This window comes from Mytilus trossulus, chromosome 4 (genome assembly GCF_036588685.1).
Source record: "Mytilus trossulus isolate FHL-02 chromosome 4, PNRI_Mtr1.1.1.hap1, whole genome shotgun sequence".
Classification (NCBI taxonomy): domain Eukaryota; kingdom Metazoa; phylum Mollusca; class Bivalvia; order Mytilida; family Mytilidae; genus Mytilus; species Mytilus trossulus.
The window spans coordinates 36,015,920-36,042,536 of record NC_086376.1 but is presented as its reverse complement, the minus strand read 5'-3'; the positions used below and the strand labels follow the sequence as shown (position 1 = coordinate 36,042,536).

Below are 26,617 nucleotides of genomic sequence, written 5' to 3'. Positions count from 1 at the left end.
ATGTGGTATGATTGCCAATGAGACAACTATCCACAAAAGACCTAAATGACACAAACATTAACAACTATAGGTCACTGTACGGCCTTCAACAATGAGCAAAGCCCATACCGCAAAGTCAGCTATAGAAGGCCCCAATGAGGCAATGTAAAACAATTCAAACGAGAAAACTAACGGCCTTATTTAGGTAAAAAAAATATTGAAAAACAAATATGAAACACATAAACAAACGACAACCACTGTAATAAAATGTCATTTACCAAAAGTTAGGAATAGTTTAAGATTTCTTTTCTTTCGATTTGAGAACAACATTAATACAAATACAAGGTAGAAGTCCAAGTCAGCCTTTTCAGACCATTTACCAAAAAGTTAAATATCTTGAAAAGGAATTCCATAACCAATATTTTTATCTCATATTATTCCTTAGCTACTGCTTTTCCAAATTATAGTATCAATTTTGAATTTTAAAACTTTTATTTTCCCTCAAAAACATCCTTACTGGCAGATTTTTTTTTAAATATACCATTTATCAACTTAAACGTATATTTGCTGATGCAGTTTACAGCTTTTAAAATCCTGTCGATGTCTTATCCTGATGTGTGACCTTCAGATGTTATATGGATACTCTTACTGCTTGATTGGTGTATCACTGAATCAACCCCATTTTCTAATTTATTAAACACTGAATAATAAAATGCAACATACTGCAGATCTCTGAGCCTGTTTTAATAAATGAGATTGTATATATGGAGAAAAGACATCCAAATCAAAGGGATCAATCTTTTCTTCTAATCCTTCTATAATCTGATGTATTCTTTGTTGATAAAGTTTATTTTCCTGAAAATAAATAACTCAAGGTTAAAAATCTGACATCAAAATGGAAATACATGTTTTTTGTACAAGCAACTGCTAAACAAATGTATCTAAAAAAAATAAAAAATATCAAGGCAAATTTTGAAGACATGAGAAAATAGTGTCTGTTAATTCATTTTATGAGAAAAATTGGGTCAATTTATCTATACCAATTGTCTAACATACAAAATTCATCAATTTAGCTGAAAATAATGCACATTGTATATGAGTAAAAGTAAGAGTATTAATAAACTGCATATATATATCAAAATCATAGTATTTGCGCTCACTGCAACAGTAGTAACCCCCTTTTTTTCTTGGGTTCCTATTGCTCAGACTTTGTTTTTTTCATCTAGTAGTTTTTAAATTGTTGCCTTTGTTATTGTTTTTCATCTGTTTGCCATGATTTTGTCAGTCTCTCTGACTTAAATATATTTTTTTTTGATTTTTCTCTTTTATCTTCAATCTCATTTCTATTTAAATACATGTATGAGAAAATTGGCAAACTGTTCATAAACTGTTCATTGTAACATGTCTTATAATCAATGTATGGCCCATACCTTTGAATCTTCCTTCCTTGGGAATATAGACAAAACAAATCTAACATCAAACAATAACTGTAGCGCCCTCTGTTGTGGTAAAGGGACATAACCTTTTGTTTTAGGATTTTTACTATTATGTATAATCTCTAAATAATTGTCTTTCATTTCATCTGAAACTTTGTTAACAAGCTTTTGTAAAATAGACCTGAAATAAAATATGTATGTATATCATCTTTTATAAAATTCACACAAACAATAGTGGAAATAGGATATCAACACTGAAACTAATGACCCCCCAAAAAATATGTTTTGGCAAAGAACTCCCTTATAAAATGTAAAAAAATTAGGAATTATAAAAATAAAGCCCATGATTTAAGAAATATGTGCAATTTAGGACTTTCAAAAGATGAATTGCTTAGTCCTAGTATGAGCAATGTAAAGCCCCCATTTTTCTTCAGGAATCCACAAAATCAATATCAATCAAAGAGCTGAATAGCTCTGAGGGGAAAGACGGCCCTTGTTTCTATTTAATTATGTTTTTGGAAAAGGAGGGGGGGGGGGTATCTTTTGATAGTTTTCATATGAAGAATGAAAAAGAGAACAGCTAGAACATGTAGAAAGATTGACAATATTGAAATCAATTGTTGTTTATGTAATTTCATTTCCTTAGTTTAGGATTCAATTTGGACCAATGGAAGAGATCTGCATCTTCTAAATCTAAACATTTGATTAAAGTTGATAGCTAATTATCTAAAACTCAACTGAATTCTGTCATTTCACAACAACTACAATATTTTTTGAAATCTTGATTGTGTACCACTGAACTGCAGGCTAGGGCCAATTTCCATTTTTTGTGACAGTACTCATGGATTTTAAGTTTTTTCTTTAGAAAGTGTGGACTGAAAAATCTATTCAGTTTTAAATTTCCATTGTTAAAGTTCCGAGTTACAACTCTCATCACAGGGAAACAGGTACTAATAAAAAAAACAATATGAGTGATGTAAACTGTGTGAAGCTTGTTTCCAAATCTTAATTTTGAAATATTTGTAAATAATAAATATGTTTAAACTACAAAATGCAAATTTTTTTTTTTTTACCATTACAATGATTATGTAGGTACACAAAAACTTAGTTTTAATAGAAGACTACTAATCCAATGAAATTTTACATTTGAAGTGTTTAAATACATTAACTTTTATTTAAGTGGATAATTACTCATCAATTGAGGTGCTCCTGAATTGGAGGAAGATTCTCAGAATTTTTACAGAAAAAAGTGTTCTCACTAATTAGCGACAAAAAGAATTTTAGCGACAAGAAGCGACAAGAAGAATAATTAATCTAATTAGTCTTCTTGACGCTTCTTGTCGCTTTTTGACGCTTCTTGTCTCTGATTAGTGAGACCTGAAAAAAGTAATAAAATCGTTTCTTTCCCCTGTCTCATGTAACCCCACGATCTTTGTTTATTTTGAAAGTTGTTGACCTACAAATTAAAGTATTGTATGTTGATGTTTAAATCATCTACAGTAAACAATATAATGTTTAGATTTAACAAATACAAATTCGTAATTAGTGCACGATCTCTAAGAATGATTTAAATAACCCGTGAACTAATGAAGGATATCCCTGCTTCTTCCAAGAATGACGTCACTATAAAATACAATGTAGGTTGGATATATTTAGAATATCTCGTCATACTAATTTTTCCCGATTGTAAAATAAACGTAAATAGTGTAAAGGAGAGTTCAAGATACGATAATTTCTTGAGAAACAGAAGGGAAATGTGTAAAAAAGTGCTTAAAGTCAAACTATTCATTTCTGGGTCTCCTTCTCTTCAATCTAAGTAAGATTTGTTTGGGGTTTTTCCACATTATAACATGCATAAAAACAAAATGAATGATGTGAGGGAGTGTCACTCTGGTCAACCCCATAGGGGATTGACGGCTTGAAGCCGTCTTTCCCCAAAAACTAAATAAAAGAAAAGTAAAAGATACCAAAATAACATTTCAAACCCAAAGTGAAAATAACGTTACGTCATTGGTTGAATTTTCATTTTTTATTATGTTTAAACCACAAAACGCTTTGGTGTACGCTTTAGAAAATATTACCCATGATGCATCAGATTCTGAAACGGCAAATTAAGAAGAAGTGGATGTAAAAAACTAATGGCAGCCATAAGGCCTTCATTAATGAGAAAAAACGTACAATATGGTCAGGTGTAAAAGACTTGATTTGAAAAATATATGTTCCACAGGGTTGTTTAATAGCATGTGATATTAAATTGTGATATGATTCTAGTATATCAATTCACTGGCTTTACCAACAAATTACAACATATATGTTTTAAGATTTTATTATTACTCTATGATTACCTCGTAACAGCATGACCTCCCACTCTGTTTATTTCTTGACATAATGTGAACACCAATCCCTGTACATACCAAGATGGCTGAAATTTAAAAAAACACACATAATTAATATAAAATTTTCTACAGTAACTTTTTCATGCCTAACCCATGTCAAATGTCATCATCTTTAGACACATTTTTGTTATAATTTCTATGATGTATATTAAAATCCTACCTGCATTGGAACACTTATTTTAGACTTTATCTTTTTTCCATCTTCTGTTTCCTCTTGTATATCAACTTCATCCCATCTCTACAAATTAAATATATATTTATAATCTTAAATCTTATTGGAAAACAAAAATAAAATTATTCTAGCACAAAAATAAAATGTAAACAATTGTATTATGGCTTTATTTTATGAATGTTTTCCCTGAGCATGAATTATTCAGTAATATTCACAATATCAAATATCGATGAAAATGTGAATGTAAAAAACCAATGAAACCATGAAGAAAAATAATTGAAGAATATGAGACTTTAACTTACAGTACAATTAGTAACAATATGACAGTTCTGATCTGTAACAAGTCCTCCTCTGAACTCCTTCAATACAACATTTGACAGATGATCTACCCATATTCTATAAGGTTAAAACAAAGAGAATTAAAAGTACACATAGGTAGATGTTTCATGTAAAATACATCAAGTATATTAATAACCCAATAACAGTTTTATTCTTAAAAAAGAATTTGGAAAACATCATTCTGTCCTCAGTAGTTTTCTTTCACAAATTGTGACTTGGATGAAGAGTTGTCTCATTGGCACTCATGCCACATCTTCTTATATCTATCAACTGGTTATGTTTACTTTCCTAGTTGTCTCCATCCATTGACAGCTTTAAATTTTTTGTTGTTATTCTAATGATGGTTTGTATCATATTATATCTAATTTCATAACATTGAAATGTTTCATTTCAGTTGTCTTTTGTTAGCATCTGATTTATTGTAAGCATTACCTGAAAGCCTCTAGTTGACAATTAGCTAACATTTCTTTGACCTTTGTCCATACTGTGTCCTCAACTGGTTTGCCTCCCTTTGGCGTAACCTTTTTAATTCTAGAAATTAAAAGCAAACAATCTATTTTCTGATTGACAAACTTCAGAAACTTGAATGATATTCTAATAAATGATTAGGCATTATTAAAAGAAAAATATCTGGTGTTACAATTTAAAAGTGAAGAAAATAAATTTCAATTAAAAATTCTGTTCAGCAATAGTTTCATATTAAAATAACAAGATTTCTCTCGAACTCATTATTTATTCTGGTTGATAATATTCTTATCTTAATTCTTACTTAAAATAGGCTTATGAAAATGTATAAAGTTGAAACGGAAATTTGATTTTGTATGGTACATCTTCTGTTAAATGATATACATATAGTAAGCCTACTTTGCCTGATCACTTTGTCGTAGGATACAGTTTTGAAGAGATGGTACTAGATCACAAAGAGCTGTACATAATCTTCCTACAAGTAACACCCTAAAAATAGAACAGATAATAGTCAAATATGATAAAAGATAGAAAAAAATATTTATACCAGCTTTTTAAAATTTTACCTTTCCATTATACAACATGAATCAAAATACAAAAGTACTATACAAATCAAAGTGCCTGTAAGCACTGACGGTAATGATTGCTTCAATTAATCAGTGGGAAGTTGAATTAAATATTGCATTAGTTTTAGTTGATTTAACAGCAATTCTAGACAAAGGAAGATAACTCCAAGTTTTTTAAGATGGCTTTAACAATGACATCATTCATATTTTTAGAACAGATATTAGATTCCTGCACCTTGTAGAAGTTATGTTATTTTCTTGACAAGTGTAACATCAATTTATGCATTGAATATCTGAGCATGTATAACATCAATAAATTTATGGAAATGTGCTTGAATAGGATGTATAGAATGTTATGATCAATGCACTACATTTTGTGTATCAAAAAGGTGGTGATAAGCCTTGGAAGTTTTAGATATCAAGTCAGTCTCATAAGGTTTTGATTGCATTTTATGCAATCTTTACCTAAAAATTTGAAAAAAAGCCTAAATCTGTCAAAAAACAAATGCATCTGACAACTGTTACATAAGTGGTATTTAATTTATGTTAGATATTTTTTCATACATTTTTAAAACATCATTCTCCACTAAATTTCTCCTGGAAATATACATAACAAGAATGTGTCCAAAGTGCACGGATGCCCCACTTGCACTATCCTTTTCCATGTTCCATGGACCATGAAATTGAGAAATAATCTAATTTGGCATAAAATAAGAAAGATCATACTATAGGGAACATATGTACTAAGTTTCAAGTTGATTGGGCTTCAGCTTCATCAAAAACTACCTTGACCAAAAACTTTAACCTGAAACTCCCACTTTCATTTTCTATGTTCAGTGGACCATGAAATTGGAGTCAAAAGTCTAATTTGGCTTTAAAACTAGAAAGATCATATCATAAGCAACAAGTGTACTAAGTTTCAAGATGATTGGACTTCAGCTTCATCAAAAACTACCTTGACCAAAAACTTTAACCTGAACGGACAAACAGACGGACGCACAGACGGACGAACGAACAAACGAACAGAGCCACAGACCAGAAAACATAATGCCCCTCTACTATCGTAGGTGGGGCATAAAAAAAATTGCTGTTACTTTATGCAATGTCTTGCTTAACTAACTCATCATTTCAATATACAGATATAGAAACAACTTATATAAAGTTCTACTGTGTCGATGTAGAATTGATCTTTAAAATGGGAATTCTTTTCAGTTGTTGTAATTCCTTTTCCAAAACTTTTTCTAAAATATTAACATTCCGAAATTTAAGCAATTTCTGTTACATGAAACATCTCTAAATAAATGTTACTATACCTATGTTTGGTTATTGCATTTGTAAAGGCATCAGGTATTTCTTTCAATGATTTCTCCCACAACTTCAACTGTTCATTTAAATGTTCTATCAACCTAAAACAAGAGTGTACATACTGAATTGTCTCCCCTGCTTTACCAACCATGAGTCACCTTATGTTAATAGTCCTAAGGATTAAGTTTTACTACAAAGTATCACAGTATCTTAACATTTTGTAATCCCTATTTAAGATTTCTACAATTGTAATAGCATGGAAGTTAAAAAAAAGTTATAAAAGTTTGCCATATAATTTTGTCATTGTACATGTACATGTATTAGGATTATTTAAACAGTAGATATATGCAAGACTAACACAGACAGATATGACAGACAGTATTGTCTTTTATTAAAGTCTTTTATTAACTTTTATCTTGATTTGTTTTTACCAAGACAGAGTTTCTTCAACTTAAAATTTATCCATTTTGGTTAGTTAATAAATGGTTAACTTAATGATATAAAAAACTTATAAATGGATTAATTTTTTCGTTTAAATTTTTTTCCCCAAAGGCAATTTATTAAGGGGAGATAACTTCTATTTTAGTTTTACATTTTTTAAAGAGCAGACTTACCCTTTAACACAATCATGACATGATGACTTGATATGTATGTATATATTATCTGTGTCAGAATATTTATCAAAGGCAATGTTTTCTGTTTCTTTTTCATCATTGGTCTGTGTGTATGTCGTAGCATCATCAAGCATGCTTTTCAACTTCTCATCAAAATTCTTACATAAACTGAAAAGACAAGGCAAGTTAACCATTAGATACCCTTTAAGTTTACCCGGTATGAGTGTTTATATGGTTTTTATTCTATACTTTTTTACTTCCTGGTCTACTTAGTTTGAAGAGCTAAAGAGCTGCTAAACCAACACCTCCAATGTTTTGTCCTGGTAGAGTTGCTTTAAGTGGATACCAGATGGTATGCAGCGTTGTCAGATGAATAAATTGTCAATATTTCTATTTCTAGAATTGCATTGAAAATTTGCTGAGAAACTTTCTTCCTGTATCATAAATCATAAGATTTATCTTTAAAAGGAAAATTACTATATTTTTGTAGATTTCATTATTTCCTTTTTCAGATAATTTTTTCTGTGCTTTTTCTTGTGTTGCACAGCATATCTGGAAAATAGGTAATTCAAGTAGATGTCATTGTCATAAATATCCAAAGCTCATATCTTTTATAGAATGATTATTTTAACCTGTGAACATCATAATATTCTGCAGAATAGTCTTGTGGCATTAAACCCTTTTACTGATTGCTGCCCAGACAGAAGCTACTCTGAGACGATGGCTTCCCTGGCTAATATTACTCAAGTGGGAGATCTCCATAATAAATGCCAATAAAGACTTGTTTGTAGTTATTTGTGTATTTATTTCATTCACTGACATCATGTTCACAGTTTTGTTCATGTTTTGATAATTTTTTCTTCATAAAATATTCAAATTTTCAAATTTTCTGCATTATTTTGTTGAAATTCTCGAAAATTCTGCTCTTTGACCCCAAATCGTAATTTTTTAACCCAAAACCGCAAAATAAAAAAAAAAATAATGAGGCTATACAAATTCCTTACACTGAACGATGTCCATTCCAAGTGTTTTGTGCATAAAACGACATTTTATGTCAAAAAAGGTTACTAGTTTGGCTTCAATTCTTTCATATTCTTTCCAAAAAAATGTTCCCTCATTTCAAATTCTCGTAATTTCTGTAAATTTCCTCTAATTTTGACACAGTTTTCAGCAAACTGAAGTGCCATGTTTACACTTTCATCAGGGTATTCATCAAAGAAAAATAACTCGTGTTTGCACTGTTTTAAGCGGGAAACATTAAAGAGGTATTCCGATCCCAGTAAAACGGGACTCATCGTCAGCTGTCTGAAGCATGAATCCCGGTAAACCGGGACTCATTGGCGAAAGGGTTAATGTGTTTTAAAAAGTTTTTAAACAATAACAAAGTGATAAATATACCTCTGAACAACAGGAGTAAAGGCTTTAGCTTTCATTATAAGTCCTCCAGGGTTATCTGAAGTTGACCTTGCTGTGGAGGGAATCCACGCCATATTAGGTGCTATATCTCCAGAGGTCTCATTCCAAACATACCAAGCCAGGTCTGTGTCAGCTGTTACAATACTGTAAAAGATAAAACTAAATAACATATGAACAACCTTTCACTAGCAATAGGCTAAAAATTTTCAAACTTTGATTTTGAACAACTTTGGGCCAATTGAAATCTTCAAAGGACAAAACTCTTTGGATAAGCACAGTAATATTGATCATTTCTCAAGGAAATGTTTACTTTTCACCAATAAATCAAATCTCACCATCCTCGTATAAGTATTATTTTTAAACACTATCAATTATTTTTCATTTAGAAAGCTTTATGGGGTATCAATAACTAAGCTTACCTATCTTCTGTATTAGCCATTTCCATGACAACCTTTGATACTTGACGTTTCGTCACTTCTGTTGATGATTCCAGCTGATACTGGATGAGAGACTGCAATACATATATTTTATTTTTGCATTATAATTCAACTGTTTAACTGTACCATATTTCCATGCCAGTTTGTGTGCTTGTGAAGTTGTGATGTCAATGTTGAAGTTTCCCTTTTGCAGTGTTTTGATTTAAGTTGAGTTGTGGGTACAAGATGCATACATTCATTAGAAAATATAGCAATTTTAGCTATTTTACATGTTTTGGTATAAGAAACCCCCAATGAATAATTTCTAAAACCTAGATTTCACTATAATAATATAAAAAAAATAAAAATAAAGGAGAATTATATGCATTTTTTAGCAAAAATAAATAAACTGGCATGGGAAATGATTCATATATAATTCAAATTTTGCTCAATAAGAAAGTTTTATAATAATAATAATAATGTTAAAAATCACAAACTGTTTCAAATCTCTTACCTTGACTCGATCCACAAATAAATTCCTCAGAATACCATCCCAGATGGAGAGTTGTCTGTTCATGATTCTGTTACAAACTGTATTCCAGCCAATCATACTCTCATCCTTTTAATATATAATCTTTGGTATCAGTACATTGTATTCATCAAAGAATAAAAACTTTACTTGAAGCTATACTCATAAAAGTTTATAATCATAGTTTCAGTAGATCTGTGTACCTTGAATGAGAACATAACCTTATAATTTATTTTTCAAAATAAGATCCTAGATTTTTCAATAACCCCAAAATATCATTTAAGTTTGACAAAGAAAAGTTCAGGCATTGACATATTCTTAAGATAGATGTCTTTTTTTTATATATTTTTATCTGTAATCTTTAATTTCATAAAATAATAGAAGTTAAACTACTTTTTTATTCAAGAAATTTAACCTGTGATAAGAGTTCCCACACAGCATCTCTTATGTCTGCCAAACGTTTTACTGTGTTGATAAAATTCAGCAGTTTTCCAACACCAGTTGTCACATCTGATATACACCTATAATTAAACAAACACTTGAATATCTTATCTATTAAAAGCATGAGGAAAATAATAACATAATATATTTACAGACAAAAAAAGTGTTATAGAATCTAAATCAGAACAATTTTTTTTTAAAAATGTCTCTGATTAGCCATTAGGTGAAAAGAGTTAACCCATGTAATGTAGCATTTTTACAATCATATAAATTTGCATAAGACCCCACTTACGTGTTAATCCATTGTTGACAATTATCCTGTAAATGTTGCTCTGAAACTGGGTTGGCATGTGATCTTAGACTTGGACAAAATTCTGAAAAATCAAAAAAGTTTTCATTATTCAAATGTTTGAAATTAACTTGTAAAAGATAATTTTCCTTTAAAAGTACTTTAGATGATGCCAAATCCGTATTGGTAATAGTTTAAATTTATTTTTGAAATTAATATTTAACCAGACCAACAACTATTAGTTTTATGCAATGATTCAAACAAGCTCATTCCATTATGGTAAGACAATATTCAATCAAATTTATAACTGTAAGAGTAAGTGTCATTGGATTACAAACATGTTGATACTTCTTATTGAAAAAAACAATTACATGTGATATTTTGACCAAAAGTAGTCTTGCTTCTGGGGGTTTTGTAGCTGACTATGCCATATAGGATTTGTTCATTGTTGAAGGCTGTACATGGACCTTTAGTTGTTCATTTCTGTGTCATTTGACCTACTGTAGAGGGTTGTCTCATTGTAATGATCATATTTATTTTTATATTTGCTGTAAGTAAATAAATATCTACAAATGAAATATTTGGGACATTAAGTCTTAAGAGGCTCGAGGGTACAAAAAAATCAGCAAAATTTGAAACATTTGTTTTTCATTATAAATATTATTCATTACCCTATCAGTTTTTACTTTTTGATATGGTATAAAAATCAACCAAAAAAATAAATTCGTTTGGGCCCCAGATGACTTTTTAAATGTTTGTATCATTGAAAAAGCTCCAAATTATCTCCCTTTGGTGAAGAAAAATTTGTTTGCGCCAAAATTGTAATAACTTTTTAAACTCATTGGTGACCTATATACTTTTTATTTAATTTTTCATATGAACTGTACTTAAACTAAACTATTGTAAAATGTTAGCGATTTCTGTAATTTAGTTCTTTTTTTATTTTATCTTATCTTTTTTTCTCCTATAAGTTCAACAGAAAAAAAGTAACTTAAGGATTATGTACCCTTGTGTAGCTTTAATGCTAAACATATGGACATTTTAAAGAAAACCCACAGCCTTTCTCCTTGTTCTATCATATTTGGCAATTTGATGACCGATAGATATAGGATTATTGCATGCAGTGCTAGCATTGATTTACTTAAAACAAGTTTATTAATGTAGTTATTGATTAGAACAAATACAAATATGGACCAAATCAAGTACACCTTTTAGCGTGCGCTCGACTTTAGTGACTCAGCACGAGGTATTTTGGAATTTGCAGGTTATATAGATTTTTTGGCAAAAAATAAACACTAGCACATCATAGAAAAGCAAGTGAGTAATCTATGTTTCAAATTTTATAACAAAAATCTCTGTATTAAGGGCTGTGGATTTTCTATAAAAATCTTGATTTATTTGCCACAAAGTACTCTTTTTATATTAAATGCAAGGCAACAGTAAATAATAATGCTATGCATCAAGTTTCCCCCTAGTATATGTTCAAAATGGCCTGTCTCTTTTATTCATTATATCTGTAGTTTTGATACAATTGGTGTTTGAAAAATTCGTACAAAAATGGCTACAGAAGGGTACATAAACCTTAACAAAAATGCGTGCTTTTTTCAATGGCAGATTGTGAGCTTAAATGAATGAAGACCCCATATTTTTACTTAATTTTTCCATTAAGTAAATGATAAAGTTTATTTATAGAAAAAAATAGCGAAATCCTATATTTAAAAAAAAGTACATTAGATTAAACAAAGTACATTAGATTTACCTGTGACAGACTTGGGTAGACATTTAGATGATATTGATGTCTGTAGATCAAGTAATCCAGTCTCTGAAAAACATGTGCATAGATATAAGAAGATGTGGTGTGAGTGCCAATGAGACAACTCTCCATCCAAATAACAATTTATATATTCAAATGAGAGTAGAACAAAGACTATCTATATGGTATATATCAAATGTAGTTAGTTTGTTTATTATTGTAGGGATTTTGATTCTGCTTTGAATCAGCAAATATTCTTATAAATTTTAACTGAAACCTTCTTTTTAAAACTCCATATTCAACTTGATACAGGTTAAAAATTAATTCTGAACACAATAAATATTTTAAGGAACATTTTATATATTTATTAGAAAAAGAAGACTACTTTGAAGTTATAAATGTCTAATCATGTTATTGTGAGTTGCTGTCTAAAAAATATAGATGTAACAATGACGAAATTACCTGTAGTTGCCCAGTCTAACAAGTATTTTATATATGGGGGTATATATACTTACCATTCTGTTTCTTGGTTGTTACTTCATTCAGTATGGATAGTAGTAAATTATTTTGCACTGAAAAAGTTTGATGTTGCAATTATATAGTAGTGAACAATAATAACATCAGCTTAAAAATTATACATTTCGTCATTTGACATATAATTGCCTACCAAGATTTTTATGAAAAAAGACCAATGAAATATAACAATAAAAGTAGATGTGATGCTATCCCTATGAAATCTACTGACCTCCTAAAAAATTATAGGGGGTCACCATGTGAGGGGGTGTAACCAATCACTATGTCACTAATTTACATGAGATACAATAAAATATGTAAATCAGTTTAATTGAGGGACTGGAGCTGGCATGTCAGTTACTGCTAGTAGTCCCTTGTTTATTTATGTATCATTGTTATTTTGCTTAGTTTCTTTAGTAACTTATTCCGACATAGGACTCAGACTTATTTTAAACTGAGTTTTACTGTGAGTATTACTGTGTATTTGTTTATTCTTCATTGGCTAGAGGTATAGGGGGAGTGTTGAGATCTCACACTCTGCCACAGTTTAACTCTGCCACAAATTTGCACCTATCCCAAGGCAGGAGCCTCTTGCCTCTTGTAAGTTTTTTAATTGTAGTTCATTTTTATGTTTCAGAGTTTAGTGTGACGTCCATTTTCATTAAACTAGTACACATTTTGCTTAGGGGCCAGCTGAAGACAGCCTCAGGTGCTGGATTAACTCACTGTGTTGAAGACTAATTGGTGGCCGTCTGCTGTTTTTCTGCTGTTTGGCCAGATTGTTGTCACTGACACATTTTATATATCAATTATCAATTTTAAGTAAGTTAATGTCTTTTTTACAGAAAGTTGTCTGTACACAGTACCCAATGATCTGATGACATCAACTTAACTTACATGTATCAGTGTACACAGCAGGGCTTCCAAAAAATATTTATGCCAGCCGGACATTTTATATCTGATCCCGATTTTAATCCCTAAGACTAAGTCCCAAAATGCAATTTAAATGAATTATAGTAATCAGATGGCCATCCCAATGACTGACATTGAATTAAAAAAACGTTTATTAAACTTTACTTTGATATGAATTTGATGTTCTGACGTTAACTGTTAAATTGACAGTGCATAATTTAAAGTGTGCACATCAGCGTGCTCATATCTGCCTTAGTCTCTTTATTTGGGCAAAATGATGTTGTCAAAAACTTTACTTTAGTTTTTAAACCGGATGTTGACATGAAAATGGTAAAACATGGACCATATACGGGTACGTAAAATACGTGTACATTTACAAAGCACGACTGAGTGAAGAAGCTCTTGTCACGTTTTTTCTTCAACAAAATACTTCAAATGAACTTTAGATACAGGTTTCAATGATAATTTTAGCATTTATGAAGAAATGTAGGATGCATAATTAAACTTCCCACCTGTGCACATGCGCACTTGTGTTCTAGTTCATACTACTATTCTGACGATTTTTCATTTAAAACCTTTTTTAATTTTTCATCAAATCATGTTTATAAATGTATTTCTTATAATTTTAATCTTTTGGACTAAATCAATAAAGATACAAACTGCTGAAATGTTAAAAATAATTGTTAATAGACCGATCGATGTCTGGTACTGAAAATAGTTTACCTGTCACCTGAACAGGTAGATTTCAGGGTTCACTGATTTCAGCTGTCCAACAAACTAATTAGCCTTGATTAAAAGTAGAAAGTATTGAAGTAGGGGTTGTTTTGATAGTAATTAATCATCATGTCACTTTTATGACCGGAAATGTGTGGCTGTGAAAGGCAAAATATTGGGTCAAAAAGATCGTGAATTATGTAAAAATGACCGAAAAAGCCTTGATATCTTAAAAGCAAAAGACCGTTTCATGCTTTTCCCAGCCATACTTTTACCGGACATTATACAATTGTCCGGAATATATGACCGTTTTGGAAGCCTTGGTACACAGTACCCAATGATCTGATGACATCAACTTAACTTACATTTATCAGAAGTGCTGTCTCCCACATAGAACACACTATGTATTTGGTGTACAGTTTTGATAATAAGTTGTACCACTGTACAAATCTGGTCCTTTATACTGGCTGTCTGTTGACTGGAGTGAAACAATTGTTGTACTGCTGTCTGTAACAGAAACACTCCTCAGTAACTTTAATTTATATTTTCACTTTTACCAATCAAAACCAATCATAAAAGCAGATAAAGCAAAATAAATATTTAAATTGTCAATATACATACTTAATAATTTCATTTATATAACTAGGCTCTCAAGAGCCTGTATCGCTCACCTGATTCTACTTGGGTTTTTGAAATCATATAAAAAAATAAAAAATATGGCTAAAAGAAACAACACAACCTCATAAGGAAAGGAACATTCAGGCTATGTTTGAAATCATTCAAAAGTCCCCCACTGGCGGCCATCTTGGATGATGGATCCGCTACAAAGTAACAACACTATAAGTCAGCACCTCATAAGGAACATTCATGCTTATGTTTTGTTTTATTCCAATCAGTGGTTCTCTAAAAGAAGTCATTTGAATGCATTTCCCATAGGGTCCTATGTTAAACTAAGTCACCTGCTGGCGGCCATCTTGGATGATGGATCCGCTACAAAGTAACAACACTATAAGTCAGCACCTCATAAGGAACATTCATGCTTATGTTTTGTTTTATTCCAATCAGTGGTTCTCTAAAAGAAGTCATTTGAATGCATTTCCCATAGGGTCCTATGTTAAACTAAGTCCCCCTGCTGGCGGCCATCTTGGATGTTGGATCAGGTACAAAGTAACAACACTTGGTCAGCACCTCATAAGGAACATTCATGCCATGTTTTGTTTCATTCCATTCAATAGTTCTCTAAAAGAAGTCATTTGTATGCATTTCCCATAGGGTCCTATGTTAAACTAAGTCACCTGCTGGCGGCCATCTTGGATGATGGATTGGCTACAAAGTACCAACACTTGGTCAGCACCTCATAAGGAACATTCATGCTATGTTTGGTTTCATTCCATTCAGTGGTTCTCTAATGTAAAATGTTAACGACGACGGACGCCAAGTGGTGAGAAAAGCTTTGGGCCAGGTGAGCTAAAAAAGGGAAGGAATTATAACTGTACGTCCAGGTGATTTACTATTTATGGGAATCTGTCTTGCATATCACATTAAGATATACTATTCTAGTTAAAAAACATTTGATTTTTTTTTAATCTGAGTCATTGAGGTACAAAATGAATGTCATTCCTCAACAATTCCATATGAGTAAAATGATACATTTATAGAGTGGCAATAGTTACACAATTCCATCGAAATTTTAAATTTCATGTTTAAATTTCAAGTTCTCTTAAAGATCACTTTTATTAACAAGCTGCATACTTTTGACATTTTGATAAAAATACATGCATAACTTAAAGTAACAGACTTACAGTTCTTGCAAGGAGAAACTCATTGAAGACTTGTCTTGGTGTACTGTCCTCCAACAGAACAATGGCACATAAACACTCAGCAATAGACTGTAAAATAATATCAGTGGTAGAAATGTTTTGATATAGAAAAACTAATATCATTTACCTTAAAAATATAGTATATACCAATACACATAATTAACAGCGCCTGGTGATGTTTGATAGCCTGACCGGTTTCGGTCCATAAAGGACCTTCATCAGAGGCAGAATGGTGGATTAATGTTTGCACCCTATTTATATAGATATGGTAACCGGCGGTTGAGTTAACCGGGGTTGAGTTAACCGGCGGTTGGTTTAACCGGCGGTTGCGTTAACCGGCAGTTGAGTTAACCGGCGGTTGCGTTAACCGGTGGTTGAGTTAACCGGCGGTTGAGTTTACCGGCGGTTGAGTTAACCGGCGGTTGAGTTAACCGGTGAAAAATCCCAGTGGGATTTTCCATGGTTACAATTATCTATATTTAGCTAATGTTCTTGTTACAGTAAACTTTTTGACATGTTACGGTAAACATTTATACACTATACGGTTAACATGTGACCTGATGATATAACCATATTTGGGCTTTAGCATTGGATAAAGGGTGTTTTAATAATTTAAGAAGTACATAGTAATCATTTAGTCTTGATCTTTGGCTTATGATCCACCTAAATATCAAGTCTTGGAATAGTATTTCATGGTAGTTATGTGATCTTAATATTTGGCTTATGATACACCTAAATATCAAGTCTTGAAATAGTACTTCCTAGTAGTCATGCAGTCTTGACCTTAGGCTTATGATACACCTGTATATCAAGTCTTGAAATAGTAATTCATGGTAGTCATGCAGTCTTGATCTTTGGCTTATGATACACCTAAATATCAAGTCTAATAATAGTATTTCATGGTAGTCATGCAGTCTTGACGTTTTAGCTTGTGATACACCAAAACATCAAGTCAAAACTATTACCCCCCCCTAACCAAACAAAATTTGGTTTAGGGGGGGGGGTTCTTATTGAGAATGCTTCATTTAAGCCTTTAGTACTCCTTTCAAGATCAAAGGTAGATGAATATTAATCCTCAGTGTTAGAAAGTTTTCCACACCTTAAGTTTGTAATGTAGGTATTACATATATACATCAATTTCAGGTAATCGCTAGGCTTACGCTTAGAGGTCCTATGCCAGTGAAAAATCAATAGGCAATATAGGAAAGGTGTACTGACATAAGTAGTCTCTAAACACATTAGCTCCATGGAGCTTTCGTTAGTAGAAGCCATATTAACTATGTGTATCAGTGAGAAAAATGTAAAAGCATAAAAATATAGTATATACCAATACACATAATTAACAGCGCCTGGTGATGTTTGATAGCCTGACCGGTTTCGGTCCATAAAGGACCTTCATCAGAGGCAGAATGGTGGATTAATGTTTGCACCCTATTTATATAGATATGGTAACCGGCGGTTGAGTTAACCGGCGGTTGGTTTAACCGGCGGTTGCGTTAACCGGCAGTTGAGTTAACCGGCGGTTGCGTTAACCGGTGGTTGAGTTAACCGGCGGTTGAGTTTACCGGCGGTTGAGTTAACCGGCGGTTGAGTTAACCGGTGAAAAATCCCAGTGGGATTTTCCATGGTTACAATTATCTATATTTAGCTAATGTTCTTGTTACAGTAAACTTTTTGACATGTTACGGTAAACATTTATACACTATACGGTTAACATGTGACCTGATGATATAACCATATTTGGGCTTTAGCATTGGATAAAGGGTGTTTTAATAATTTAAGAAGTACATAGTAATCATTTAGTCTTGATCTTTGGCTTATGATCCACCTAAATATCAAGTCTTGGAATAGTATTTCATGGTAGTTATGTGATCTTAATATTTGGCTTATGATACACCTAAATATCAAGTCTTGAAATAGTACTTCCTAGTAGTCATGCAGTCTTGACCTTAGGCTTATGATACACCTGTATATCAAGTCTTGAAATAGTAATTCATGGTAGTCATGCAGTCTTGATCTTTGGCTTATGATACACCTAAATATCAAGTCTAATAATAGTATTTCATGGTAGTCATGCAGTCTTGACGTTTTAGCTTGTGATACACCAAAACATCAAGTCAAAACTATTACCCCCCCCTAACCAAACAAAATTTGGTTTAGGGGGGGGGGGTTCTTATTGAGAATGCTTCATTTAAGCCTTTAGTACTCCTTTCAAGATCAAAGGTAGATGAATATTAATCCTCAGTGTTAGAAAGTTTTCCACACCTTAAGTTTGTAATGTAGGTATTACATATATACATCAATTTCAGGTAATCGCTAGGCTTACGCTTAGAGGTCCTATGCCAGTGAAAAATCAATAGGCAATATAGGAAAGGTGTACTGACATAAGTAGTCTCTAAACACATTAGCTCCATGGAGCTTTCGTTAGTAGAAGCCATATTAACTATGTGTATCAGTGAGAAAAATGTAAAAGCATAAAAATATAGTATATACCAATACACATAATTAACAGCGCCTGGTGATGTTTGATAGCCTGACCGGTTTCGGTCCATAAAGGACCTTCATCAGAGGCAGAATGGTGGATTAATGTTTGCACCCTATTTATATAGATATGGTAACCGGCGGTTGAGTTAACCGGCGGTTGAGTTAACCGGCGGTTGGTTTAACCGGCGGTTGCGTTAACCGGCAGTTGAGTTAACCGGCGGTTGCGTTAACCGGTGGTTGAGTTAACCGGCGGTTGAGTTTACCGGCGGTTGAGTTAACCGGCGGTTGAGTTAACCGGTGAAAAATCCCAGTGGTTACAATTATCTATATCAAGACTAAATGATTACTATGTACTTCTTAAATTATTAAAACACCCTTTATCCAATGCTAAAGCCCAAATATGGTTATATCATCAGGTCACATGTTAACCGTATAGTGTATAAATGTTTACCGTAACATGTCAAAAAGTTTACTGTAACAAGAACATTAGCTAAATATAGATAATTGTAACCATGGAAAATCCCACTGGGATTTTTCACCGGTTAACTCAACCGCCGGTAAACTCAACTGCCGGTTAACTCAACCACCGGTTAACGCAACCGCCGGTTAACTCAACTGCCGGTTAACGCAACCGCCGGTTAAACCAACCGCCGGTTAACTCAACCGCCGGTTAACTCAACCGCCGGTTACCATATCTATATAAATAGGGTGCAAACATTAATCCACCATTCTGCCTCTGATGAAGGTCCTTTATGGACCGAAACCGGTCAGGCTATCAAACATCACCAGGCGCTGTTAATTATGTGTATTGGTATATACTATATTTTTATGCTTTTACATTTTTCTCACTGATACACATAGTTAATATGGCTTCTACTAACGAAAGCTCCATGGAGCTAATGTGTTTAGAGACTACTTATGTCAGTACACCTTTCCTATATTGCCTAATATCATTTACCTTCTTCAAATGAATATTTCTATTCCTTGTCTCATTTGAGGATAAATGTCAGTAACTTATATTTCAAATTGTTAATATAATACATGGAAATTTGTTGAGACTATTTTTTTTATTTGAAAATTCAGCCCTTACAATTGATAAATGATCTCATGCTGTTATTCTGTGTATTTATTTCACTATAATATCCTACATTTTTATGTAAGCTGTTATTTTACCAGGTGTAATACCACCAAATCATGGCACGTCACATCCAGTTGCATACGAAAGTAGGTCTAAAAAAATATTCCATTGATTTTGACCGTTGTATGTAATTAATCCTACATTTTATTACAGTAAAACTATTTCTGTGTCATAAACATATGTCTTGGGTATTTTAAAACACCATTATTTTTTATTTGTGATTTTTACAGAAAATTTTGTAATCTTGAGATTACATGGTGACTAAACCTTGTACACAGATAGAATAAGGGGAGAAATTTGATTGGTTAACTTCCAATGATGGTTATTTTTTTATATGCAATGAAATGTTATGTGAAAATTTTTCTAAAGAACTGGACAGCATGTCAAGTATTTCTTTATTTGAAACAAAGATAAATTATGCACAATTTTTTGAAAAGTGCAAATTTATCAAAGACTAATAGGGGAAAATCAATGGTGGTATTACACCTATCAGATGTCTAAAAAATTTTGTGTTAATATCCTTGAACTCATTTTGTGTTATATATTGATCACTGTAACGTGTAATACAGTATACAATTCAACAAACTATTTAAGGTTAATAGTCTTTCAATGTTTTTGTAAAAGAACAACAGCAAGATTCATAATGAATGATTTAGTTTGATGGTTCAATTTAAGTCTTGAGTGAAGAATTTTGTTACATAAAAAAAGCAAAAATGTGTCCTCAGTACAGCCCCACTTACACTTTCATTATCTATGTTTCTGTGTACCTAGGAAACCGGGTAAAACTCATTTGGCATCAAAATTACAAAGATCATATTATAGGGAACATGTGTACTTAGTTGTGGGGTGAAAATTTTTTTTTTTAAACACTTAGTGCAGTCTACATAGATGCCAGTACCTACCTTGTCATCAGCAAATGTTTCTTTGAGTGTTCCTCTACACCCCTAAAAGAAACAAATTATTACATTATAAGAATAGCGTTGCTGAGAAAAGACCATGACACATATTTAATTTGTAAGCATTCATCCATGGTTTATATCTAAATTTTCTATTGTATTAAATTATAAATAAAATATTACAGATTTTTGTCTTTAGTATACTCTTAACAAAATTTTATAACCTGCAAGAATTAGTATAACAACATAAGATTTCAGCTACACTGAATCTTCAAATGACTTGTTCACAAATATGGACTAAATTTATATATAGCTTACAGACAGAATGGTTGATCTAAAATGACTGATAGCTGCCCACTGTCTGGTTAGAACAGGAAACCAGCTGAGAAGGTCTGTAGAATGTTGGGATTCCAGTTGTAAACTGGTATGAATATGACGAGATAATAGGTAATGTCGGGTCGCTGTCAGATAATCCTTATCATCTAAAGAACTCCATATCTATAAAACACAAATAATAATTATTGAGAAACTGCACATGAATATTCATAACATTTCAATACTTTTAAATCTTTCTGTTTTGAAAGTGGAAAAATTACACAAGATTATTTTTTTCAACTATTCATTCAAATAATAATGGAACAGCATTTCAAGGCAAAATTTATATAAAGGATATTACAATAAAAAATTGAATTTCATCGGTTCAAATATATGAATTTCACTAAATTACTAATTTAAGGTATTAAAATATCAATTTACTATTTATCTAAATATCTTAAAATAAAATCTACCATTTATTTCCAAGCAACAATAAATTATACTTTTAATTAGTGTTTATTATCACAAGAGTTAAAATATTTAAAAACAACCTAAATTTGAATAACTATTTTACAATCACTTAGGGCTTGTTCACAAAAATGGACATCAATTCATTTATAGAAACACACAAATATTTTTAACTTGAACATCTATAGCTTTGGTTACCACAAACCTTTTCTGGCATATCTAACAGTAATTTAATTTGAGAGGCTACTCCATAAAACTTCACTTCTTTCTTCCTCCTTATATATATACAAGTCAAAATCAATAAATCAATCAAATTTACACTAAATTTACTCCAGTAGTACATTTGCAGTATTTTAAGGTTTTATTATTTCTTATGTTGTTATTTTTTTTTTTACATTTTATACAGTATATTGCTATTGTTTAATTACTGTAAACCAACTTATTTTCGCTGATACTTTATTTCACGTTTTACCCTTTCTAGTCCACTCCGCAGCTATTTAATTTTGGGATTTTCAAATTTATATGATGTAGTTTAAAAAGGAAAGATCAAAGTTTTGCATTTTCATGACGATTTATATAAGCAATATTTTTTTACTCGATAAAGTCATGAAAATAAACAACTCATGAAAATAAGTTGGTTTACAGTGTGTCAAATCTGTTGTCACAGGTAACCGTTTTAACTAATGGCATGATCTGTTTAGTGTTATAGTCAAATGTAATGTCTTATAAGTAATCATACGCAGTACACAAAACATACTTAAATTGTCACATGGGAGCCACTCAACTTTATGTAAATATGACCATGACCTTCAAGGTAAAGACCTCAAAATTAATAGGGATTTCTCTCTCATTTTATGTGACCTCATCACTATACCCAGGCAAAGTTACAATCCCATATGAAGTATTTAATATAGCATAAGTAAACCACTTACTGCATAAATTCATAAATTTCAGTTTATTCTTAAAATTCAAATAGTTAAACTCCATTCCCAAAACATGATATATTCAGGAATAATTTAGCCTGAGCTATTTCATATAAGCACAGTAACAAAATGTGTGTTGACTTTTCAGAATCCTGACAAATTCTTACTTCTGAAGTTGGTCTGGCTGTGACCTTGTATGGTAAGATGATCCTTTGACCATGTGGTGTTCCTTCAACTGTTTACACATATCCTCCATCTTAGCAATGGAACTCATAACCTAGAATATATAATTTCTTGTTCCCTTAATTCTATAGAAAAAAATGCACTACTTGCTGAAGCAAATTAAAGAGACCTACAAGAAATTTTCATTACTGTCATGTTTTCATTTTCCCCTTATAAATGTAAAATTTTCCCAATTGTCAATTTCGGATACATAAATCACTAGAGGCTTGTAAGAGCCTGTGTTGCTCACCTTTGTCTATGTCCATACATGTATTAAACAAAGGACACAGATGCATATATGACAATATTGTGTTTTGGTGATGTGTTTGTAGATCTTACTTTACTGAACATTCGTGCTGCTTACAATCTTCTCTATCTATAATAAACTTGGCCCTTTAGTTAGAGGAAAATATTTTGTAAATGAAAATTGTAAAAAAATGACTATAAAGGGCAATTACTCCTAAAAGGGTCAACTGACCATTTTGGTCAGGTTGACTTATTTGTAGATCTTACTTTGCTGAACATTATTTCTGTTTACAGTTTATCTCTATCTATAAAAGTATTCAAGATAATAAAAAAACAGCAAAATTTCTTTAAAAATTACCAATTGGGGGCCAGCAACCCAACAACCCTTTGTCCAATTCATCTAAAAATTTCCGGGCAGATAAATATTGACTTGATTAACAATTTAACCCCTTGTCAGATTTGCTCTAAATGCTTTGGTGTTCTATTTTTATCAATGGCAGCCATCTGGGTTGGTTTGCCCGGTCACCGGACACAATTTTTTAAACTAGATACTCCAATGATGATTATGACCGAGTTTGATTAAATTTGGAACCATAGTTTCAGAAGAGAAGATTTTTGTAAAAGTTAACAAGGATGATGGACGCCAAGTGATGAGAAAAGCTTACTCAAAGCTGTCCATCAACCCACCTACAGACATACTACCTAAATTAGTAACCAGATATGTATATGCATGCAGATTCATTAAAATCATTAATGTGTACTTGGATGAAATGACAGAATTGATCTGTCATTTAACAATTAACTCTACCTAAGATTTTACACATACATTTTGTGCACTATTCTTCATGTCAGTGATGGTATCTGCAGCCTCTATTAGATCTCTGTATCTTTCTCTGTAAATATATCATTTTATTTTGTATGTTTATTTTTACATGTATGCAATGTATTTACATTTTATTGACCTGTTTCCTAATCTAGTAGTTTAATTTTGTTTTAGCAAAAATGGAAAACAAGAAAGGAACTGCATCAGCAATTAACATACATATATGTCATTTCAAACTTCTTAATTTGTTTTTATTATTATTTGTAGAACTGTTAATAGATTGCAGATCTTTGATTGTTTGTGTTTAATTGATTCACAACTTTTTTAGACTCTGGTTGTTTTATGGCCTGAATACTGTATTTTGCCCTCTAGATGCTGTCAGGTTTTTTGTTGTTATTCAGTTGCTGTGAAAATATATTTTCTAGAATGATAAAATCATTTCTTATGTATTATATGATAATGATAAACAATAATGATTATTGTAATGCATTTAATTGTAATCCTAGTTTTATCTCATAGGTAGCACTAGTTTCACTTTCTTTCATTCTTTAAATATAAAAGCAGTCATCTGTGCATTTTCTGTATATCATAGATATGGAGATGGTATCAATCAATGCAAAACCTTACTATAAAAATTTCTTAAAAAAATAACTGGAATTTCGAACATAGATATCTGCCTTACCCAACCATAGTCCTGAGGTCTTCCTTTTTTCTTTCAATGTCTGTCCTATTGAAAAATATAATTGAAATTTGAACAATAACATTCCAATGAAAGTTAGTTTTGTTTGAAATTGATATTCATTTACAAATTACAATAACAAAACAGACTTTTAATAATTGAAATGCATTTACTGTAACTCTTTTATTTTTTAGTAAAAACTAAACAAAATCTTTTAATAGTTTATAGTGAATACAAAATTCATTAAAAAAAGCAGCAAAACATTAGGCTTGTAGGTATTATTAGGGGTCTCATTGGGGGGTTCCAAACCCGGAGCCCTGCTTACTGTTTTTTTAGATTTCTGTATCCCGCTTACACTATGTACATAAGCAATTCTCCTCTTTTTGTCATTTCCCTGGTCCTGCTAGACCTCTTTTCCGGTTTTCACGACACAATAATTTGACTATCACGTGTCACACTTACAAAAAATCAGCAATCCTGTGTCATGCTTAGACCCCAATGAGACCCACTTATGAGATAATGTACATATTTTAAATATTGTATGTACAACATTGTTATTTTTATCATCACCCTATGCGTGTTTACATATATATTAAGTTTGTTACCTTGTTTTCTTCTCTATAGATCTGATTTCTTCAATAGTAAACTTTTCAAATAAAATTTTGGTATCCATTTCCTCAATTGGAACACCTTTATATAATAAACGAGATTGTTATTTATATCATAGTACATTTACCATTTTTTGTTTACTTTACTTTGTAGTAAAAAATAATTCATAAGTAGAGGCTCCAATGAGCGATGAGTCTATATAGTACAATGTAGTATAGCTCACCTTGGATTTTGATAAACAATTACATGTTGTAGTATAATGCATCAAGAATAGAAGCTGTGGGCCAAAAGTTAGCTTCTCGATTGTTTTTGTGATAAAAGTTTCAATCTATGTCTTAGCAGGTAAAATTCATCAATAAAGGAAAATAATTCCCACAAGGAATGCTGATCAAATGACTTTGCTTTTTGTTGTTGGGATGTACCTGGCCACACCCACTACTACATGTAGTATATACATGCATGTACAATTCATTTGTTATCCATCTGATGAGTTTAGCCTTTTCCAACTGATTTTTACAATTCATTCTTACAATTGTACTCCGAGGAGGAGAGTTTGGTTTCTGCTAAGATGTTAAACCCGACACATTCTTTATGTATGTGTCTGTCACAAGTCATTAGCTTTTAATTCAGTGGTTATTATTTGTTGCTATGTTGCATATTTGTTTTTTTTTCGTAATTTTTTTGTACATGTAACAGGAGAGGAAGTTTCATCTGGCTTTGTTTTCCCGTTGTCTACCCAAGTTCTGGGATATTGGAAAAACTACATAAAACATGTAAACATAAACAAGATGTTTATTTGAAGACATACATTATGGTTGAACATACGATTACATGAATAAATATACTAAAATACGGTGGTGGCTAGTCTACTTGTCCTTATAAAGTTCTATATTTGAAAGCCAAACTATGAGAGTCTGCTCATTTCAAATCCTTAGTATAGACTGCCCCGATATGGCGAACCCTAAGAGTGACGTCATACATTTTTTTGTACTTATAGTTCCTAGGGAAAACGAGCCCGGCCAGTCGGATGTTGGGCACGTGCAAGAAGCCCCAACAAGATTAATTTACATGGTTGGTCTCAGGAGAAAGAGTTGTCTCACTTGCAATCATACCACAACTAATATTTTATACTGTTAAGGGTGTTGGATTGTTGCCTGTGGACTAAGTAGACTAGCCTGTGGCTGGGGAGTGTTGTTTTCCGCGATAATTTGCCGGATTTGTCCAAAATGTATGCAAAAGGGCACCAAATTATAACGATACAAATATAAAATGTTTAGTTGGCTTCAAAGATATATTTTAGGATTATAAATTGCTTTCTAATCGTCATAATATACTTTTGGAGTCGACTTTTGACATTTCTGTGGTTTGTGTTGCTGGCAGAAAAGGGAGATAACTACAATTTGTAAAAATTTTAAACCAATGTCGGATGCGGAAATAAGAGGATTCCGGCTGAGGACATTGTCGTGCACATGTAACCTATTTCACTATAAAAATTCTTGCTTATTAAAGGCCACACAGAAACTAAAGCAACTTCATAAGAACATCTTGCCGATAAATCTTTTTTGAAAATAATCAGTTAGCTTTTTGTAAATATATTATCAGTTCGTAATTCTCTATTAGATATTTACATGTTAAAAGAAGAAAAATGTTCCTTATCATCTTCTTCGACTTGTTCTTTTCAAGTTAGATTTTCATGAAGTCCTTCATTATCTGTGGATTATTTACGGATTTGCAGGAAT

The 26,617-nt window shown here is 31.8% G+C and overlaps 1 protein-coding gene across 1 annotated transcript in view; it reads right to left on the bottom strand.

The window, feature by feature from the left end:
• LOC134715209 (conserved oligomeric Golgi complex subunit 1-like) overlaps window positions 1–26,279 on the bottom strand; it is a 29,410-nt gene extending 3,131 nt beyond the window's left edge. The window contains exons 1-26 of the mRNA XM_063577243.1: window positions 26,213–26,279; window positions 24,875–24,959; window positions 24,273–24,317; window positions 23,594–23,660; window positions 22,467–22,576; window positions 21,582–21,651; window positions 20,912–21,091; window positions 20,600–20,641; window positions 16,058–16,144; window positions 14,621–14,762; window positions 12,632–12,688; window positions 12,123–12,185; window positions 10,367–10,448; window positions 10,049–10,154; window positions 9,619–9,723; window positions 9,108–9,199; window positions 8,671–8,832; window positions 7,273–7,440; window positions 6,667–6,759; window positions 5,187–5,276; window positions 4,755–4,853; window positions 4,286–4,379; window positions 3,972–4,049; window positions 3,761–3,837; window positions 1,410–1,596; window positions 703–834 (exon numbers count right to left, since the gene is read on the bottom strand). Coding sequence (XP_063433313.1) covers window positions 703–834; window positions 1,410–1,596; window positions 3,761–3,837; window positions 3,972–4,049; window positions 4,286–4,379; window positions 4,755–4,853; window positions 5,187–5,276; window positions 6,667–6,759; window positions 7,273–7,440; window positions 8,671–8,832; window positions 9,108–9,199; window positions 9,619–9,723; window positions 10,049–10,154; window positions 10,367–10,448; window positions 12,123–12,185; window positions 12,632–12,688; window positions 14,621–14,762; window positions 16,058–16,144; window positions 20,600–20,641; window positions 20,912–21,091; window positions 21,582–21,651; window positions 22,467–22,576; window positions 23,594–23,660; window positions 24,273–24,317; window positions 24,875–24,959; window positions 26,213–26,234 — 2,535 coding nt within the window. The 5' untranslated portion in view covers window positions 26,235–26,279. The remainder of the gene's footprint in view (window positions 1–702; window positions 835–1,409; window positions 1,597–3,760; window positions 3,838–3,971; window positions 4,050–4,285; window positions 4,380–4,754; window positions 4,854–5,186; window positions 5,277–6,666; window positions 6,760–7,272; window positions 7,441–8,670; window positions 8,833–9,107; window positions 9,200–9,618; window positions 9,724–10,048; window positions 10,155–10,366; window positions 10,449–12,122; window positions 12,186–12,631; window positions 12,689–14,620; window positions 14,763–16,057; window positions 16,145–20,599; window positions 20,642–20,911; window positions 21,092–21,581; window positions 21,652–22,466; window positions 22,577–23,593; window positions 23,661–24,272; window positions 24,318–24,874; window positions 24,960–26,212) is intronic.
• Window positions 26,280–26,617: the final 338 nt, after the last annotated feature.